This window comes from Corvus hawaiiensis, chromosome 18 (genome assembly GCF_020740725.1).
Source record: "Corvus hawaiiensis isolate bCorHaw1 chromosome 18, bCorHaw1.pri.cur, whole genome shotgun sequence".
In the NCBI taxonomy this organism is placed as follows: Eukaryota; Metazoa; Chordata; class Aves; order Passeriformes; family Corvidae; genus Corvus; species Corvus hawaiiensis.
In genome coordinates this window covers 9,770,306-9,790,309 of record NC_063230.1, presented here as the reverse complement: position 1 = coordinate 9,790,309, position 20,004 = coordinate 9,770,306, and the positions used below count along the sequence as shown (strand labels likewise).

General features: G+C 41.2%; 1 protein-coding gene across 2 annotated transcripts; it reads right to left on the bottom strand.

Annotated features, from left to right (window-relative positions):
* Positions 1-410: 410 nt before the first annotated feature.
* SUSD2 (sushi domain containing 2) lies at positions 411-19,542 on the bottom strand. 2 transcript variants are annotated; one of them, XM_048323246.1, is made up of 16 exons: positions 19,470-19,542; positions 17,588-18,897; positions 16,108-16,312; positions 14,616-14,767; positions 13,946-14,113; positions 13,526-13,700; positions 11,840-12,041; positions 10,705-10,790; positions 10,229-10,497; positions 9,100-9,243; positions 8,562-8,717; positions 7,405-7,653; positions 6,045-6,317; positions 5,349-5,531; positions 1,009-1,099; positions 411-701 (listed from the first exon to the last, which is right to left on the bottom strand). In XM_048323246.1, the coding sequence occupies exons 2-16, from the start codon at positions 17,652-17,654 to the stop codon at positions 677-679; spliced, it is 2,445 nt and encodes an 814-aa protein (XP_048179203.1). In that variant the 5' UTR covers positions 17,655-18,897; positions 19,470-19,542; the 3' UTR covers positions 411-676. The 2 variants fall into 2 exon arrangements, with proteins under 2 accessions (XP_048179203.1, XP_048179202.1); XM_048323245.1 differs by lacking the exon at positions 19,470-19,542 and adding an exon at positions 19,254-19,449.
* Positions 19,543-20,004: the final 462 nt, after the last annotated feature.

Genomic DNA, 20,004 nt, shown 5'->3' with positions numbered 1-20,004 from the left:
GTCTAAACTTCTACAAAGTCTTATTACCTGGCCTGTGAGACGTTTTAGCAATGGCAGTACAGCTTTGCTATGCACAAACTAACAGCGAAAAACCCCCACGCTAACAGCAAAATACATAGAGAAAGTTGCTGTGTCGAGAACAGAAAGAGACAAAGGTCCTTGTAGCCCCTTTACACCATTGCTGTGTAATCAAATAGCAACTCATACAGGGAGAGAACAATTTGCTATTCTGAAAGGGGAAGAAACAAAATACAGTTTGTAGGCCTTAACTATTGTATCAATACACAGTATGAATGCATCTCACTTTTAGCATACAGAAACCTCCCATCATATAAAGCTGTAAGGTTGATTTTGAGGAGGAAAATATGCTTATGTTTGGCATTTGTGACACAAATAAAAAGGACTCCATATAGTAGCATGGCTTTACACATAAATTTTAATATCACAGCATAATATGCCACATTCTTCTTTCTTTGAGCTGAATTCCTAGTGAATGTAGCATCTTTAAGCTGATGAAATACTGAAAAACAATAGCGGTGTTCTGTTAGCTTGGTGGTGTGCTCTTTTTTTTAATGATAAGTTCAGCAGTATTTAGTTCTTCCTCACACATACAGTCTTCTTTCCAAGGACTGTAACCCCATTGTGTTTCCATTCACTCAATTTCCATTCCATTTTATCAGGCATTCTGTTCCTTGCGGACACTGGAACAGAGAAGGCGTAAAACTTTGTAACATTTGATAACAAAGTTCAGAAAATCAACCATATCTCCATTTCAATCTGCCAATTCCTAGGCCAGAACCATTTTCATTTGCTATGCTGCCCTCTTTCTCCACCAGTCAGTTGCACACACAGTTGATAAGTGTGTATAGATCAGTTGCACTTTGTTTTACCTGTAGCACACTGGCAGTTTGTTGCCAGTGGTCATTATTAAATTATTATTAAAAAGGTCATAACAGTTGCTATTTCTTTAGGAGGTTCATTTGTGTTTTCAGTTCAATTAAGGCTTACCTCTCTTTTCTGCATAAATAAGCCAGACGTGTCAGGACTGCAAGACCGACTACTCCAAATACACTGCCAATAAGAATTACTTGTTTGATATCTGAAAAACAGAGACCAAGCACAAAAAAAACCCATGAAGACTTTGATATACATTTCTTCATATCTGTTTGAATGCAGTCTCGTGACGATTTTTGAAATTGTACTTATAGTGTTAATTTTTCTGTTCTCTTTATTTGTGGAACAAACTGCCTCCCTTGGCAGGGGGATAGGACTAAATGATGTCCTGGGGTACCTTCCAACCCTTTACCCTTTCAGATTCTCTGAAACTGGTAAAGATTAGGAACTCCTAGAATTCTTACGTTTGACTGTTAGAGCAGGTGGCTGCAAAAGCTTTGTAACACCAAGGGTGGCTGGTGGTTAATATGTAGTCAACATTGTGAATGTGCAGTATTGATGTAGAACTGTCAATCCCAACAACTGAATTTTTTTTCAATCCTTATTCCATATAGTTTGATTACTTTAAAAATTACCCCTATTTTGGCATTAAATTGTGAAACCACCTTTGCTGCTTAATAATCTAGATAAAAGAGAGCAGAAGTGACTGTCCTGATGTGGGTACACTGAACTGCATCAAAGAGTTTGAACACACCAAAACATGAAAAGTGTCAACTTGATTCTGTGACTGCCTAATAAGGACACCTGAGAGGGAGAAAGAAACCAGATATGAAACAAATTTTGAATTAATATTCTCATTTTGTTTTCTTATTCAACTAAACAGTTGCAGATTACCATGACACATGACAATATTCATAGAAGTTAGGAGATGCAGCATCTGGAATGAACTGTCTGGGAGAAACAATGATTCCTGCATTTTGTATTTGAGCCTTAATACATCGGGGCTCATTTTTACCAGCCCTTCCTTCCATCGCTTTGTCACACCTGCAGTAAGAGCTGCCCAAACCGCAGCCTAGCACACAGTGATGGCAGAGTGACATAACAGACACTTCTGTGATCCTAGAACAGATTATTCAGCTGTTAAGTTGGTTTATAGTGAAGTTTAAGGAAAGAAATAAACTGTTTCACAAGCATTGGTCTGTCGTCCAGTAATTTCTAAACAAGGCCTAATGTTCAGCTTACACATCCTTCACAGGGAGGTACCCAGTCTCTGCCAGGTGATGAGAACCCACCATTCTGGGTGGGTTAAGTAGTTAGTCCAGCAGTGATTTGCCTCTCTTGTGAAATCTTTGTGTTTAGAAAAAGCACAGAAGACTAATGAGATTTCTGACAGCTTTTCAAAATGAACTGTATTTACACAGAGCCTGGGCCTGGAAAAGGAAATCTAAAAGGAGGTGGGGGGCGGGGGGGAGAGAAAATAACCCAAAAGACAAACAAAACTAGATTGCCCTTAATATCACCAAATTATTGTCTGTCTCAAAAAGACAGAAAAAGACTGTATATATATATATATTGCTAATATCTTATGATTTTTAGCTGGATGTTACATCTGATTTTACTAGATTCTCCTTTTTGCTTTTGCTGGATGGCTTCTTTGTTCTTCTTCTTTGTGATATTCTGTGAAGAGAGGTTGCTGTGGTACTGGAAAGACTTGCAGTGGGATTGTAATTAGAAGCATAGCAAAATAATTATTAGCAGAGGATTTCCATGGAAACTTTAGTCCAAGGAAGCAAAATTCAAAAACTACAATATGCAGGCGCAACAACATAATTTGAAGTTTCAAAATACTGAAATGGATTTTGTAAAATAACTGGCATTACATTTTCTTGTTTCCATCTCTTTTCCTATCCAATTTTCCTAGTTCTCATGCCTTTTTTTTAGCTGTTCTATCTCTTGAAAAATGGAAGCATATAGCAGCTAAAAAACCTTGGTGATTTGCAAGGCAGAGATTGAATCTGATGTGCCACAGAACTGCAGCCAGTGTAATGAACACAGCACTGTAGAGAAGTACACCTGTAAGCTTAGAATAACAGAGGGCTGGGCCCTGTGCTCTTGACCAGCATGAAAGAAATAATTTGAGAAAGTGTGTGTTTAATACTTCACTCTCAAAGCAAAAATGTGACTGCTGATCACAGTGGCTGTGTCAGTGGTCACCCATTCAGGCACCCAGAAACTGGGAAGGGCTGTCCATTAATTTTGTAAGCATTTTCCTGGTGTCAAGAAGGTCTTTGTCATAGGACTTGATAAAATGGGTGTTGGTGAAACAGCAGTATGCTGCTGTGTAAAGAGAAAAACAATAAAGAAAACTGACCTCAGGAACAACAGATTTTGACAACACAAGGACCTTTTCTGTACTGGAGAAGAGAAGGCTTGGGGGTTGGAGAATAGAGAAAACAGCCAAATAGAGAAATAACAGAAAACTGGCACTGGAATTCAACTATATCTTGGACCAGAGGCAGAAATGTATTTAGTGGAAAGCAAGTACTAGCTGTCCATGCTATAAAAGTATGAGAAGTTTAGATATAAGTGAAAGAAACTTTGAATGGTATTGCCTCTCTTCTCTGTAGAGACCTGGGCCTGTCAATAAAACAGCCTTCTCACACAAACACTGATATCTAGCAGAATACCTTATGGAAGAAGGAGAGACAAGGATAGATATAAATGCCATTATTGGGGCATAGCAGTAAGAAAAAAAGAATGGAGAAACTTGTATTTTGTATTATGTCGATCAGTTGTTGGTATTGTCAGTATCCTGCTGCTATGGACAGCACTGCCATACTCCAACTTCCTGAGGCTAATAAAAACCATCATTTTTGGTTCACATTGCAAATTAACTAGAACCCCAAATATCAAATAGTAAGGAGGGGAAGGTCTTTGTTAGATAAAAAAAAATTCTTTCCCACCTTGTTTTTCTTTGTCATCTTTCAGGAAAGCATTGGGAAACATTGTGGGCTTTGTTTGCTTATTCACAAAGCTGTGTCATGTCTCCATCATTCTGAATGCAATCAATCACTGCATATCTTCCAGCTCCTTTCCTCTGATCTCACAGGGCTGCCTTTCTGTCCCCCTTTTGCTAGTGTAAATGTCAGCATCTGTTTTGCTTATTGAGACTGACTGGCTCTTATCCAGTATGTATGTGGTTGATGGCAGCAATGGAAAAATATTCTTAGCTTTCAGCTTGGCACAATGTTTTGCCACTGCCTTTTAAAGATCTGGCCTTTGCAAATTTGTCTGCTGCCCAAACTCACTGCAGTTCATCTTACAAATATCACTAAATGTTCAGAACTGTGTTGGAAGTGTACAAGCAATTGGTACAGGCCAGCAGAGGCTGATGAAATGTGTCAGCATGACAGGAATTCATTGCTGATGTGAAGTGCACTTTCCACATTTCTTTGGAAGGGTCTTATAATGGAGAATCTGTTAGTATGAATTATTTCATGAGTGCTTTTGGGAACTATTAACTCTGCATTAAAAGTGCTTCAGCATGCCATCTGGCCTTGCATCACCCTGGTGCTTTGAAATATTGCCATCTTGAGGACATTTGGAGTGTATGTGGTGAATGAATAAAAAGAAAATTTGGGGCCATTTTCTGTAAATCATAGAGGCAGCCTAACTGCTACTAAATCCATCAATCCCAGGCTAATTGATAATCTATTAGTAGTAACACAAGAGGGGTAATAAATTTATATTATTTATACTAAATACTATTGCATCATTCACAATACATTTACTGCTATAGAATAATAGAATTATGTTTTGAGATTACAAAATCTTTTAGAAAAAAAGAGTAAAAGTGTTCAACAACTGTGGGGTGTGTCTGCTCTTGAATCACAGAATCGTGGAACAGCTGAGGTGGGATGGGCCCTCTGGAGGTCATTTTGTCCAACTCTCCTGTTCAAGCAGGACCACCCAGAGTCAGTTGCCCAGGACCATGACCTGACAACTTTTGAATATCTCCAGGAAGGGAGACTCTGTAACTTCTCTGGGAAAGCTGTGCCAGTGCTCAATCATAATCACAGTAAAAAAGGGTTTTCTGATGTTCAGAGGGAAGCTTCTGTGTTTCAGAGCATGCAGAGGCCACTCTGCTCTTGTCCCTGGGAACCACTGAAAAAAGCCTGGCTCCATCCTCTTTTTACCCACCCTTCAGGTACCTGTACCCATTGATAAAACAAAAACTTTTAAACCCCCATCAAAATGCACACAAACACCATGAGTCACCTGTTATTTAGATTTGAATAATAGTCTTTCTAGAAATTCAGACATCTCATGTCCGATGTTTTCCTGAGTAAGAGAAGCTGCTTTTGTCAAGGGCCATTATGGTATACTGAGATTGCCTTGTCCTTGATAATGACTTTTTAGTGACAATATGTCATACTGTCTAAAAGGCAACAGACCTGTTTCTGGCCTGCAGTGGGGTGGATCTCCTGACCAGGCTCCTGACACTTGGCAAGTTCTTTGCTGTGACCCAGTGAGTTCATAGCCCGGATTGCAGGTGAAATTGATGGTTGAGCCCAGCAGGTAGTTAGTTCCATTCTTGCTTCCATTGGTTGGATGATCCAGCCAGCCACAAGAAATCACTAATAAAAGAGACATATCTGGTTAGAGTATTTAGGATTTGGACCAGCAAATCTCCATTACAATGCTTCAAATGGTATTTTAGTGGCAACTCATGGAAAACCAAAGATTTTTAGGCTATCTGAAAGACAATACTTCCTGCTACTTTTAAAAATTATTTTTAAGTCCAAGGAAAACAGATTAAGCATATAAAATGAAGATAAAGTTCTATGCTGTGGTGTTGTAGTGGAAGAAGTGGAAAGAAATTTGAGTTTGCCTAAGTATTCCGTCAGTACAGAGTTTTCCTGGTACAAGGATGATTCCCCACTATTAGAGTATTTATAGGTGCATGAACCTACAGTTAAGCAAAGCCTCCTCAAACGGTGTTAACTCTTTAGATGCCCTGTAGAAATAACCATAGTGGTGCTCCTTATGGGCTGTTCACTTAAGAGTTGCACTTGATGATCCCAGTGGTTCCCTTCCAACTCAGAATATCCTGTGAGCCTGTAATGATATTTCCTGGAATGTTGTATCACCTGGCTCTAGATGTTCTACCAGCAGCTTGTGATTCTGATGGGAAAGTCTTGTGGAATTTCCCACTTGAAGGCTTCTTGTTGTCAGGACATCGAATCTGCAGAATGGGTCAGAGTCACAGAGTGAGACCATCTCTTCTACCAGGGGATCAGTAGGGTCTTCATAAGGGGAAAACACGGGCAGAAAGGAAGCATTGTGCTTTTCCCCATAAAAGAAACTGTTCAGTAAGAACTCTGTGTCATAAGTAAAGAGAGAAGTTCCATTTTCAATAGCCCCTTGGGAGACAGAGAAAGAAAGAGAGATTCATGTGTAACATTGCCAACATATACCACCTTCTGCTACTAATCCAAGTGTTTGTTTACAGAAATGTAGCCAGAGCTGGAAGAGATATAGGAAGCCCTACAGCATCCTTCCAGCTCAAGATTATTTTCCTTTTCATATGCAACATCTTAACTTAGCACCAAAGTTGGTATTCATTTAATCTGCTGTTTCACCATTTTCTTAAAATTAGATCCATATAATTGTGTAGCTATGATTTTCCATAAACATGGTTTTATATGCCTCCTAGCAAAATGGTGACAACAGACAGAGCTACCTGAAGCATCCATTTCAAACAACACAGATCCTGAGACTAAGTGTCCCTAAATTCATCATATCTACCATGGTCCTGCTCTTTGTTTTCATTCTGTTATATCAGAAACTTCCTGAGGCTGAAGCAGTGAGACTTTTCTGATGATCTGAACCCTGGAGTATGGTTACACTGTGCTCAATACAGAGATCATCTGGTAGCCAGAGGGTATTTTGCATTATGTTTCTGGCCCATCTCCTAACCTGGTGCCAGAAGGAATGCTGACCAATCTAATGCTGCAGATAAGATAGAGCAGCCCAATCACACGTTAAACGATAGGAGACATTCTTTTACACACATCCCCCCCCACCCCCTACTGTAAAGGGACAATTACTAAATTGTGATTTCATAAATGAGTTTTTAAATTGTCAGCATGGTACATGATGAAAGCATAGCTAATATTCTGGGAAAAGATAGCTGGCCCTGGCTTTTGCTGTATTTCTGTAACACTGTAGTCTGCTGATGCTGTGTTCAGCTGACCATAGTAGATGGCATTCTGAAAGTGTAGCCTGGGAAATACGAGGTCTGACTCCTGATGGAGCAAAGTGCTGAACACTCCATCATGGTTCTGTTTTCACTCCCCACTTGAATAGAGGAGGGCATATTTCTCTTACTCCCTTTCTCTTCCCCCCAGTACTGGTTGCTTGGCACAGACTTCATTTCCTAGTCTTTAAATCACAAACTGTTTTGAATCTGTAAAGAAAATATAATAATAGACCAGAGAAATGACTTACAGTTAGCTCCAAACTCAAACACCTGCTGGGGACTTGCATGAACTGACATGGTGGTTTTATTCTTGAAGGTGTAGTCATCCTCTGGATTGCCATTCATTACCCCAAAGAGACCCTGAGTGTGATTCATAAACTTCTCTGGGAGCAGAACTGTCAGGGTCAGAAATCCTCCACTTCCCCTTATTTCCACTCCAGACCCAGAAGAGAACATCACAGTGATGTTCTGATCAGGTGTAGAATAGAGAAAGAGACCTATAGCAATGAGAGGAAGAGGACAAAATAGCTAATTATCCATAGTGAAACATTCATTGTGTTTTAGCATCAGGTAAAATCATCATCAGTTTTAACTACTTTTCATAAACTTTTCCTCCCTTCCACTCTGAACCGCACTCTGAGAAGCATTTCAAGGGAAGCCACACTGGAAGCACCACTCTCAGTGGTCACAGTTTTCCTCTCCTTCTCCCTTGTCTTGTCAACACCTCCCTAATATGGCTTCTTCTCCAGGCCCCATCAATGTCCCTTCCATTTTTTTTCCCTCCCTGCATCTCTCTGCTTCTGCAGCTCCTTGTCAATGTAGCCCTCCACTTGCTCTTCAGCCATTTGAGGAATACTAATTACTAGCCACAGAAATCTTCCTCTTCTGAATAGGGGGATTATTGTTAAAATTCAAGTGATATATGATGATTATTTGTCAAATTATCATAAAGACTAATCAAGTGATCACGGCCCTGTTGGACAAAAAGCCAACTTTTAGTAGTTTTTTCGGCAGAATAAGAGAGGAAAAATATCTGACCTACTGAGAGAGCTCCCAATAGGTAAACGTGAAATTCAGTTATATTTTAGTATATGGTATGGTTGTATTTCACTGTATTTCATTTTATTTGCTAGGCTTCATTCATTAGAGGCAGTAAGCTCAAAGCAGAATGTAGAGTACAGAGTTTTTAATTCCATTCATTGTCCACAGGGTGAGAAGGAAAACCATTGCTCTACAAACCAGTGAAAGAGGACGTAGAAGACATGGACACTGAAGTCACCTGTTAAAACACTTCACAAAGGGATGCTGAGAAGAGAGTTGAAATGCATGCATCTAGAGATATTTTTAACTATACATGGGCTCCATCAGAATATAATTGCTTACAAGGCTGATATGTGTAACTAACCTTTCAAGTCCATCCAACTTTGTTCAGAGAAGCTGAGAACCCTCTGGTTCAAGAGGACCTCCAGATTCAAATCCTCAGAGTAGCGTACTTCAATCACATCAGAGCTGTTCTCCTGCATGGCCACCGCAGACAAGCCGGTCCCCTGAGCCCCAGTTCCTTCCAAAGAAAAAAACCAACAATGCTATCAAAATGCACCAGCTGGCAGCTGTGCCTACTGAGTGATTTCTAGAACTGGCCTTATGTTTCCTTATTGATGAGAATGGGCATGGAGAGAAATAAGATTTTTTTTTTGAGCCCTTAAACACAGCAGAAAACCTTACACTTCTGTTGCTCACACCCAATAAAACTAGCAATTAAACTTTGATTGGGAAGTTTTTCCTGAAGATGTTGTCTGCTTTCTGATTATCTTCAGAATGGTGACTGTTCACAAATGGCCAAAAATGAAGACTACAGATGATAGGAGGATTGCTGCAAAATGCAAATCAAGCAAGCTCAGAAGCTATTTTTTGTTATCACTCTTCCTCTCTTACCGACTTACCATTGGGAAGGTGTGCCTGCTGTGTCCTCCCCTGCACTCTAAGGGATGTGAGATTAGATTCTACCAATGTGTATTCTCCTAGGCCGTTGAAGGTGAAGTTCAGACCATCAAATGTGAGGAAATGAGGATCCCCAAAAGCAGATGCTATTTTTAAAAGCGAAAAGAGAATTAAGAACAAGCAAAAATCACAACCTATTACTCCTCAAGTTCACGAGACAGGAAAGAGGCTAGAAGACTGTACCACATGCAATATATGTGGAGATTTAGACATAAATACAGGCCTATTGCCTTATCTTTGCATCCATATCCTTTGCACCCTTATCCCCTTTTGCATTTCCAACTTCCATGTAAATCACTCCAAATTGCTTCTAATTTATCTTCTTTTGTGTGCTTTAATCTGTGTAGTAACGAATACAATGCACCTTGCCATCCAACTCCGTGAAGCTGTATTTTCACAAATTCATATTAAACTCTGCTTCTGCCAATACTTTTGATGAGGTTTCTTTAAGCAGCCAAGCCGCTCATTTATGACCCCCAACTACCTAATGCAATGGCCTCTACAGTTTTCTCCTTTTTTTCCTGATGCAAACTGCTGCCTCTTTGCACTCCTTTATGGGAAGCCAAGTCCTGCTGGACACCTCAGCACCTCAGCAGCATAGAAGGCAAAACATGTGGTAGCAACAGAGATATGGCAAGACTTGAAGACTGAGTTAAAAGCAAGTGGGAGAAAAACAGACACACTGTAAACTGTAAATCCTTCTTGTTTGATATTAGTATCTCTCATCATGGTAGCTTTTTCTAGCTACTTCCTAGCTGTCATTAACCACCTCTAACCACCTTTTTTTTCTGAAAAAGTGCACACTGATGATACAAAGTCGTGGAGGTTGACTACTATGCTTTGGCTATTTAGCTTCTAGGGTGAATGAGATGCTCAACAGCAGAAAATCTTGCAGCACAACTAAAAAACCTATATAGATTTTGTAAGTGATAGATCAATAGAAACCTTCCATGGAATTTTTCCTCCGGACGTTGTATCCTCCCCAACACATATGTGTACATATACAAATATTCTAAAAGCCAACGCTGTATCAAAAATCTACTCTCCGTAAGGAAATTCTGAAGCCCTTACCAGCTCGGGGCGGGCGGTACGTCCTGCAGTCACTAGAGGGCCGCCTTTTCATATAGAAGTCACAATTATCAGACCACAGGCAGCAGTAATAGAAGCTGATAACATCATAAAGCCAATGGGAAAAGCCAGGTATCCGGGGAGGCTTCAGGAATGGTGGTGACCCCCAGTCATGTCCTCGATCAGGTGTGCTGCCTCCGGTGGAGTCGTGCGTGAGGATTTGGGTTCCCGTGGAGTCGTAGCAGCACTGCTGTCCAGCCCCGTACTGGGGACTGATTGAGAAAAGCAGCAAGAAAGTCATCATTTAGCTCCACCTCTGTTTAGGGATTACTTATTGCCTTTTCATGGATACAGCTAAATATTTTGGTTACCGAGTCTTATCTGATGTCCAGTTAGACTTCACCCCTGACTTCTGTGATGCTGCTGTCTCTGAGGTGAAAGGATTAATCAAAAAATGCAGTTTTAAAAATTTTCTTTACCTGGCTTGAATGGCTCTTATGCAATGCACAGCACCAGGATGATAAGTACACACACTCCCCTTTTCAATGTCACAGCCATAATCTGTCTGAAAAAGATCAATGTTCACACTTGATGGGGTTCTTTCGTCATTGTCCTTTCTATTCTTACGTTCTGTCCCCATCCTTTGTATCTGACATGTGTCAAGTTGACAGGAACTGGTTGAGTTTCTGTGTTGAATTTAATACCAAAGTGTCTGGAGCAACATGTCTAACCTGAGCATTTTGCAGTCTGTTACACCAGACCTTGAACAACAAATGCAGCTAGATGGGGATTCAATTACAAGTGTACAACAAACACAGACACAACAGAGTAAATGTTTGTCCTATGTTCTTAGACAGAGTGAGTAGATCTACTTTTTTTCTTCACAAGCTTTTAACTGTACACATCATGTTTGGAGCTTCATAACCAGAATAGTAACAAGGTTTACTTAACTTTTTTTTTCTTTTAAAATAAAATATGCATAAACACACTGCCACCATTTGGTATCATAAATAGGAGATGAAGTCACTCTCATATGGTCCTCAGATTAGCAGTGTAAGTGAAAGTGTAGACTAAATGGCCATTGATTTTTTAGCTTTTGTCAGTTCCTTGATAACAGTGAAGCTGAGGAGGAAGGAAGCTGAATAAAGGAAATAATGGATTACAGCTATGGACTTGAGGTCTGAAGTACAAAGCAGAAGGGTTTGCAGCAAAGTATGATTTACTAGGCAGAAATGTGGCCTGTTTGTTACAGCATGGGATATCACCTATAAACACAGACTGTTTTCTTGTAGGATCTCAAAGAAGTCGTCCCTGCTCCCAGCTCCACAGAGCTCACTGTCCTCTCTGAGTGTTTTCAGTCTACCTTTGGAACTACTGTCTTAATTCCCTGTTTGAATGTAATTTCCATCTCCTATCCTATAGGCACTTTTACTCATACTACCTGGATAAGCTTTATTTACCTCTGCCATTTGATATGCTACTTGTGCAAATATAAATATAACTTAATGTCCTTGTAATAATGTTTAGAGAGGGAACACGTGTGTGTGGAGTTTGGCACTGCTTAAGCTTCTACTTGGAATTGTAATAAGCCAGAGGGATCAATTAATAACTTACATGGAACCTGCCAGTGTCAGCTCTTGCCTGTGCCAAAGTGCAAGGGCAGTCTATAATTTCTTTCATGAAGTTTGGAAGCAACTCTTCCTTTTTGTCCCATTCTATACATTTTGCAGTTGCCCATGCATTTGAGTCATTTCTGAAGTCTTTCTCAAGGTGCCAAGCCAGTGCATGCTCTGAGCTCCAGATTGATGCAATGTTGCTGGAAAAAAAAAAAAGAAACAAAAAATAGATCTGGTAGCTGAACAAACACTATTTTGACAGTAACACTGACTTAATTGCTGATTATGACTAAGAAACACTTTTTGACTTGCAAGTTATTTCATTGCAAAGCCCACTGCTTTCTTTTTCCCTCAAAAAGTTACAGCAAATCAAAATTTTCCAAATTCAGGAGGTGATAGGACAACATGCAGCAAGTATGCAATAATCCAAATACATTTTAGTAATTGTGATCCTGGCTTACATGGATCATTTTAGAGGCAGGTTTTCTGTTCACACCTTTTGACTTTGGAGTTTCCTTTAGGCCAGAATGAAGAATATCTGGATTCTTAAACAAAACATAACACTGCACCCCAGTACTATCAGGGCTAATGGCAAAAGATGGGGACAAACCATTCAGAATCCTTGAAATGTTCCAAAGCCACTCTGGTTTTCCCTCATGAAGAAATATCACATACAAAGTGCAATAAAAAACCCTCTAGAAGGAGAAAAGGTTACCCTTCTCTGGGTAGCAACTCCTAAATGCTAAAAAGGGTTCTGACATATTAGCAATATGTTGTAACACCGAAGAGGTGGCATTTATATGTTCAGAGAGTCTACACCATCTACATCAAAAACTGCACTCGTGGAAGAATTATAAAGGAATATCTAAGGGGAATTAGGTAGTTCACCAAAAATCATGGGGAAATATGCAATGAAATAAAAGGAAATGGGCATAAAACTTCTAGTAATGCAAAAGCTTACATACCTACGAAAAATAGAAAAACAGTTAAATACAGGGGAAGGCCTGTGGCTGCAGTGACAGAAGTTCTGCAGTTAGAGGCTCCTCCACAGCTGTGACAAAACAAAAGAATCAGCAGATCCTAGTCTGGTGAGAATACTGGGTTTGGCTGGGGTAATTTTCTTCATAGCAGCCTGTTTGGTGCCAAGTTTTAGATTTGTGACCAAAGCAGTGCTGATAACACACCAGTGTTTTAACAACTGCTGAGCAGTGCTGGTATGGTGCCAAGGTCTTCTCTGGTTCTCATGCTGGCCCCCAGGGAGAAGGACACAGCCATGACAGCCAACCCAAACTGACCAAAGGGATATTCCATGCCCTAGACCATCATGTTCATTAATAAAACTGTGGGGGTGTTTTTCCAAAGCAGCCCCGGCTGAATAACTGGGTGAATAACTGTGCATCAGACTGCTTGTGGCAGACTGTGATTCTTCCTCCATGCTCCTCTTTACTTTAGAGAGTAAGTTCAGTCCTTTACAGACTGAACTGTCTTTATGTCAACCCATTAGTTTTTCTCACTTTTGACCTTCCAGTTTTCTCCCCGTTTTTTTACATGAAATGGAGCCTGAGTCTCAGTTTTAAATGCCAAAGGAGACAATAGCTTATAAGGTAGCTATTATTATTATTATTATTATTATTATTATTATTATTATTATTATGAAGAAGAATGAATGTTGTGATGCACTTGCCTCTGCCCATCAAAATAGTTGCTGGGTATAATCCTCAAAAGTCCAAAGTCCCATGTATTGTAATTTCCTGTAGCAGGTACAGGAATGAAAGAAAATTGCCCTGTATTGGGGATTTCTCTTTCCAAAGTATAAAGATATTTCCATTCAGCCATCCAGTTTTCCGAGTAACTGTCACCTGTCAGACAGAGGAAGAAAATGGTTTTGGATGCTGGAAAGAACAATTGCCACAAGATTGAAATTGGATGTCTTCACCCATATGTAAATGAAGAGGAAAAGCTGACATTTTTGCCATGAGTTCTTTATACTTGCAGGTCTCTTCTCGAGGCCTCAGTGAAAGCGATCACAAGCTGTGCAGAGCTCTGCACATAAGGTACATGTGTGATAAATGCTTGTGCACAGGTAGGAAGAAGGTCACTTTACCTGTTTCCTGGTATCCCCAGACTTCTATGTTGACATGGGTTGCTGCAAGTGTCTGGTGTGTCCAGGTAAGAGTTAAGTTTCCACCAGTGTTGGGGGTGCCATAGTATTGCCATTTTGTCTCATTTACCAATGTGCATTTTTCTCCATCTGAAACTTTGCTGTGATGCACTGCATTGCAGAGGAGAAAAAGAGGGCTAATGACATTTTTGCTTTGCATAGTCCTGAAAAAGTGCTACTATATTACTTAAGATTCAGCAGTATTTCCCCTGGGTATGTTTTACACAGCACAGGATGCATGACATGAAAAGAATAAGCTGAAGCTGAGAGAATGCAACCCTTACTAATGTCGGCAGTCCTTAGATTGCAACACCACAATGCAGTTACTTGAAGAGGGGACAAAAAGTGACAGAAGTACAGACAAAGTGGGAATTGTTTTGGTCAACCTCATTTTTAAGCAGGACTTTTCATGAGTTAATGCTGCTGGTGCTACTCAATTGCTGTGAAAGTTCATCTCTGAAAAGATGAATTAGCACAAGGCCAGCAAGACTTACTTTTCTGAGGCCTGTTATGGAAGAAGAAAACTGATCAAAAGGGAAAGGCTTATACAATCCTGCATCCATGGAGGAAGAATATAGGAAGAAGAGGGGTGCTGTAGATATAAGTAAATAACCTGATAACCAAGTTCCAGAGTAGGGAAATGTCAACCCATTATCTGTAGAAACTTCAAAAGGGATGAAACCAGTCTCATAAAGCAACGGGGAGATGCAGTGGGCTTTTCCATCCTTGGCAACATAGCCACTGGTTATGATTTGCTGCTTGAACCTGTAGATGTTGAAAACACTTTTCAGTGACACCATAGAGAGAAGGAAAATTCTGAATGTGTTTCATCAAACAACCTTGTGTCATGAGTGGATCATTTCAAGTCTGGGGCTGTTTTGCTTGCAGCAGGGAATATAAACTGGAAAAATCTGTGCTTATTACATCAATGTGGATTCTGCTGTGAACTGCACAAATATACAGCAATCCACAAACCTTCAATTTACTATTTAATTACTGGGGGAGGGAGACATGATAAATTAGCAACAAAGGGACAGCAGGAAGAGGAAGATAATGTTACAGCATTAGTAGGATTACAGGGTGGCTAACACTGACCATGATGCACAGTTATTGCAAATTTCTGATTTGGTTTTTTTTTCCTGGTAAGTCCTATGAAGGCAACGAAAGTAATTTCATGCTGTTCTAGAACTTCTGTTGCAAAGGTTAACTCAGAACTCATTGCTTGTTATTTAACCATTTGGTTCCAGTTAGGGCTCTTGCCCAGTGTCCTAGGGTATAACTCCACCTGTGACTCTTCAAGACTGATACGTGGGCACTGCATATCTACTCCAAGTATCAGAGGGAGCTGGGGCTTGCCAGAAACTGGTACCTTTTCTCGTCTGCACTGAAATTTGCCTTGGCTGTAATAATGTAACTATGGAGGTAATTCAAAGTACACAGTTGTGTCCTACAGAACGAATGCCTTGGTCAAAGGTTTTCCAAATAAAGAATTGAGAACCTTTTCAGGTACTGCTATCCATATGGGAAGGACTCCAAAATCTCACTCAGAACCTTCTGTGGAAATAGTAGCAGGACATCAGGGTCATCAAAATTCAGTGTACTGTATGTATTGCACGTGCACGTGCACCTGAGTGCAATACAGGCTGACACATTTAGGATCCACCGTTTTCTCTTCCAGGATAAACATGAGGTGTCCTACCTACATTTCTTTCTTGCTGTTTTCTCATCCGGATTAAGAAATAAATGATTCTTTCCCACAAAGGAAAATGCTAAAGAAATATTGACAACCAAGTGCTCTGAAAGGAAATTCTTTTAGAAAAGTCAGAGTTTTAACATGTTAAGGGAAGAATGAGCAGAGTAATGACTGTGCCACACAATAACTTGACCTAAAAGAAACGACCCTGTGTAGAAATACAGTCAACAGGTATCCTTGAGGGTGAGGGTCAGCAGAACTTTTCAAACCTACATGTCAGGATTCTAACAACTTTACAAAGTCTTCACTCCCATATAGACTGGTCTTGTTTTGTGGTAATTGCCCGTTGTTGGAGAGTGAGATTATAAAGTTTCACCTCCCTTTGGCAGAGGAATATAAAATCGTGGCCCACCTGCATTTTACCACAGAAGAGGCATTAAAAGCTGTGTTGTTAATCAAAAAGTCTTTGCCTCCCATGAGAGATCCCGAGTATGGAGAAATCTGAAGACAAAATTCTTTATAATCAGGACAGCATATCCCCAAAGACTGGCATGTCACCTGGCAAGAACAGGTACCAAGCAGCTCCCCACATCGGTTTGCGCAAGAGTCTTGAGCTCCTTGTTAAAGGAAGAAAAAAACAGTCAGGAATGTTATTGAACTCTTTGAGATGTTCTCTGAGGCAGAAGTTCATCACCCAAAGGACTACAGCAAGTAAATAAAATAGGCTGGTTATGTTAGTTTAGGAATGTATTTAGGCGAAGGTTGTAATCACCTAGGTATGAAGGTTGCTCCATTTTGAGTAGCAAAAGACACTTATTTACCTCCCAGCCACTACCTCATTTCATCAATTCCATGGGTATTTCTACATGTGATAGACAGATATATCTCCAGAGCAGCCCCTCAGTGAGTGTCACTAATTACATTTATTTTTGAGAGTAAGTCTTAAACATACCAGAACGGGGGTCCCCCACCATCAACCCTACACGGAAATCAGTAAGAACAGGCAGCCAGTGCTCTTGGAAAGTTAACATCAGCAATGAAGTGGGCTCCAACACAAGTTTATTAAGAGCTCCTGAAATGTCTTTGTTTTGTGCATTTCATTTGAGTCTGGCCTTAAAAAGGTAGGTGTTATGAGTCCTGGGTACACAGGTGAGTAGGCTCTTGGCTTAGGTCTGGCTGAAGTCTGGCTGAACAGAATGAGTAATTACTGGACATCACAAGGAAAACTACTCAGCAAATGAAACGGGGAAGAAGACAGACATTACAGTAACACTGTCAAGAATAGCTGGGTTTCACAAACAGTTAAGGGGGAGTTAAGTGAGATGGATGTGCTGCACAGACACTGGGAGCACTGAGGACCTCTTGGGAAGTGGAATCTTGCAAGTGCAACACTGGGAACTGTATCAATAGTATCATGCAATGCTGAAATGACCTCGGTAAGTATCAGAAATTCTAAATTTGGACATGGGTCTTGCAAAATTGGAACCAATTACGAAAAACTAACTGAGGGAGGATTGATTATTTGTGAGGACACAAGCAAAAAGAAAGGCAGGCATCAAGGTGGGTGGTGAAGAACAAGCATGGGAAAATGCAAAGAAGGGAAGTAAAAATGCTTGTTCAATATGGGAAGCTAGAAAGTTTTTCTCTGTCTTTAAGTATATTTACTGCATTCTCCAGATTGTCTGTTTACTTACAGAACAGATCCACTGACCTGATGGAAATTATAGGGGAAGGGATTGAAAATGACACCGTGCAGGTAAAAGCTGGCCTGAGTGTCTATGCTTTAGCTTGTACCGATTTATCAGCAATTTCTTACCAAGGTGTGTATTCTGAAGCAGAGAAGTCAAAAAAGTTTGCAGTTAAAAGCAGCAAAATGTTTGAAAATCACTTACCTGCGTTCCGAAGAGCAGTGAGGGTGGTGAGAATGAAGAAAGAAAAATCTAAGCCAATGAGTTTCATATTTTGTCCAGATGATTTGGGATGGCTGATTGTGGTAGTCTTCGTGCTAGTCTGGGAAAAGCCTTTAATGGAAACAGGTGTCCAGAAATAAACAAGATTCTCACTGTTCAAAGGTTTGTTGTAAATTACTGAAGCAAAACAAATTGAACTAAATGCTCCATTCCATTCCAGAGGTCATCTCCAATCCAGGAAAAGATAGAAAGGGAGATAGTCACTGCAACTCCTTCACATTAATAGTCAAGTTTTTCTGAAAGAGGGGTAGATGTTTATTGTTTTACAAGCATTTCTGCTTCAAAGTTCAAGATCACAGGATCACTGGCACAAGTTCTATGCTTTAATTTTGCTGGAGGAACTAAACCCTGTTATCACTTAGAAGAATGATAAAGAATACATGCTGACAGTACAGTTTTGTTCAGAAAATAGTGAGATATTGAGGAAGCATGTTTACTGCACAGTCTGTGACAGCATGAGGGTTGATTTAAGTGAAGGTAGACCCCTCCTTTTCCCTCATTTTAAGGGGTTAAACTGAAAGAAATTCACCCTTTTTTATCATTTTAAGGGCTTAAATCAGGTGATTCCCCTCCATTTCAGGGCACTTCTACCTGTGCCCCAGCACCACCTCTCTTGCCTGGGAGTAACCCTTGGATACATGCAATTTTGGAGGTGGAGTCGAAATTCCGGCGGTGGGATCTAGAAAGAGAACGACAGCTCTTTTCCACAGGAAGGAAAACACGCAGCCCCAGTGCTCCAGGTGCAGGCGACAGGCTGTCCTGGGGAGGTGGAGGCCCGCAGCTCCTCTCTGTCCTGGCAGCTTTAGTCCGGGAGCGATCTTTGGCTGTGTCGGATTTTGTGTCACAGAGCAGTGACTGCAGTGGCTCGCTGGCGTCCCCTGGTGAGCGGCAGCGCTGCTGCCAAGCAGAAATGAGCCCGTGTGCGGCGCTCGCAGGGGACACGCGAGCTCAGGAGCACAAACCAGCACGGTGGAACAAGAAACTGGAGGCTGGAGCTGGGCTCTGAAAGCAAGGAAGCTGAAACTGTTCCTTTGGATAAAGCCGTGTGTAGAAATTCGTTTTTTGTCTCATCCGTCTGGGTCCGTGAGACTGAATCTTTGCAATCAAGAGTCACTAGAGTTGTTGTTAAAACTGTCAAATGTTGTTATCTCTCAGAGAACTGGGCCAGCACTGAGCTAGTCTCGTGTGCCTGGAGTGCTGTAGGGAGGGGAAAGACGGTGTCCCACTTCTGTCTGGAAAAATTGGAGGAAAATAAAAAGTAATTTCCCTTCTCTCTCTCTGACCCATAACCAAAGCAGTTCTGTAGAACAACATGGACATCACTGCCCCCCCCCCCCCCCCCCCCCCCCAATTTGGGTGAAATATTCATATACTTTATAAATAATCACCTTCCCTGCTCCTCAGTCCTTCACTGCACAGAGAGCAGATTTGCTCCATCCTTTGTTCCTAACAACACCTTTCCAGCCCAGATCCCAGTTCTCACAGACACAAACTAAACAGACCTAAGGCACTGGTTCGATCATCACCTGGAATCCCCAGCTCTCCCTGTTTCCTAGGTTGCTCATCCAAACACTCACAGCAGTCTCACCTCAGCCCAGAGACTGTCCTCAGACCAAGCCATCACCAGTGGTGGTGGTCCGGATCAGAAAGGAGTAGAAGCTGCAATGTTGGGGCCCTGCTGGAATTGCCTTGGCATGGCTTTTCCAGAGCCCCAGTGTCCCTGGAGCTCCAGGCTCTTTGACTCTCTCAACTCTAACCCTAACATAACCCTAACCCTAGCCTGCCCTTAACCCAAACCCCGTACCATGGGTTTTCCAGCTCAGAAAGATGTAGAAGCAGCAATGTTGGGCCCCTGCCGGGGTGGCCTTGGCACGCCTTTTCCAGCACCAGTGTTCCTGGAGCTCTAGGCTCTTTGAGTCTCTCAAGCCTAAGCCTAGCCCTAATCCTCACAAAAAATAATGCCTTGTGTAGGCTGGTGAGTCCTCTACTGGAAGAGAGGGAGAAGCTCATCAGGAATGCCCTTCCTTCATCTCTCTTGGCTCTGGAAGGCTTTCATTATCATGCACAACCAGGATAAACAAGTGAGACTAGAAACCCTCTAAGCAAAATCCATGCTCGGGCGAGTAGAGCTTTGCAGAACCCATGCTAATCCTGCTCTACAAAGCACATTCCAAACATTTGGCACCTCCTGCATTTATAGGAACGAGGGAAGTCATGTCCCTACTGGCCTCCACCTCCTTCAGGGGTATAGATGGGCCCTACTTCTCAAAGCTTTTTGCCCAGTGAGCCTGCCAGGGAAGCAAGCTCATGGCTGCCCTTGGAACCTGTCTCTAAATAGT

Coding starts and splice junctions, on each gene's coding strand:
- SUSD2 (XM_048323246.1), bottom strand. CDS start 17,654: ATGAAACTCATTGGCTTAGATTTTTCTTTCTTCATTCTCACCACCCTC. Junction 16,313..17,587: donor CACTGCTCTTCGGAACGCAG/GTAAGTGATTTT, acceptor TCCTTTAACAAG/GAGCTCAAGACTCTTGCGCA. Junction 10,791..11,839: donor CTGACACTGGCAGGTTCCAT/GTAAGTTATTAA, acceptor GATCTTTTTCAG/ACAGATTATGGCTGTGACAT.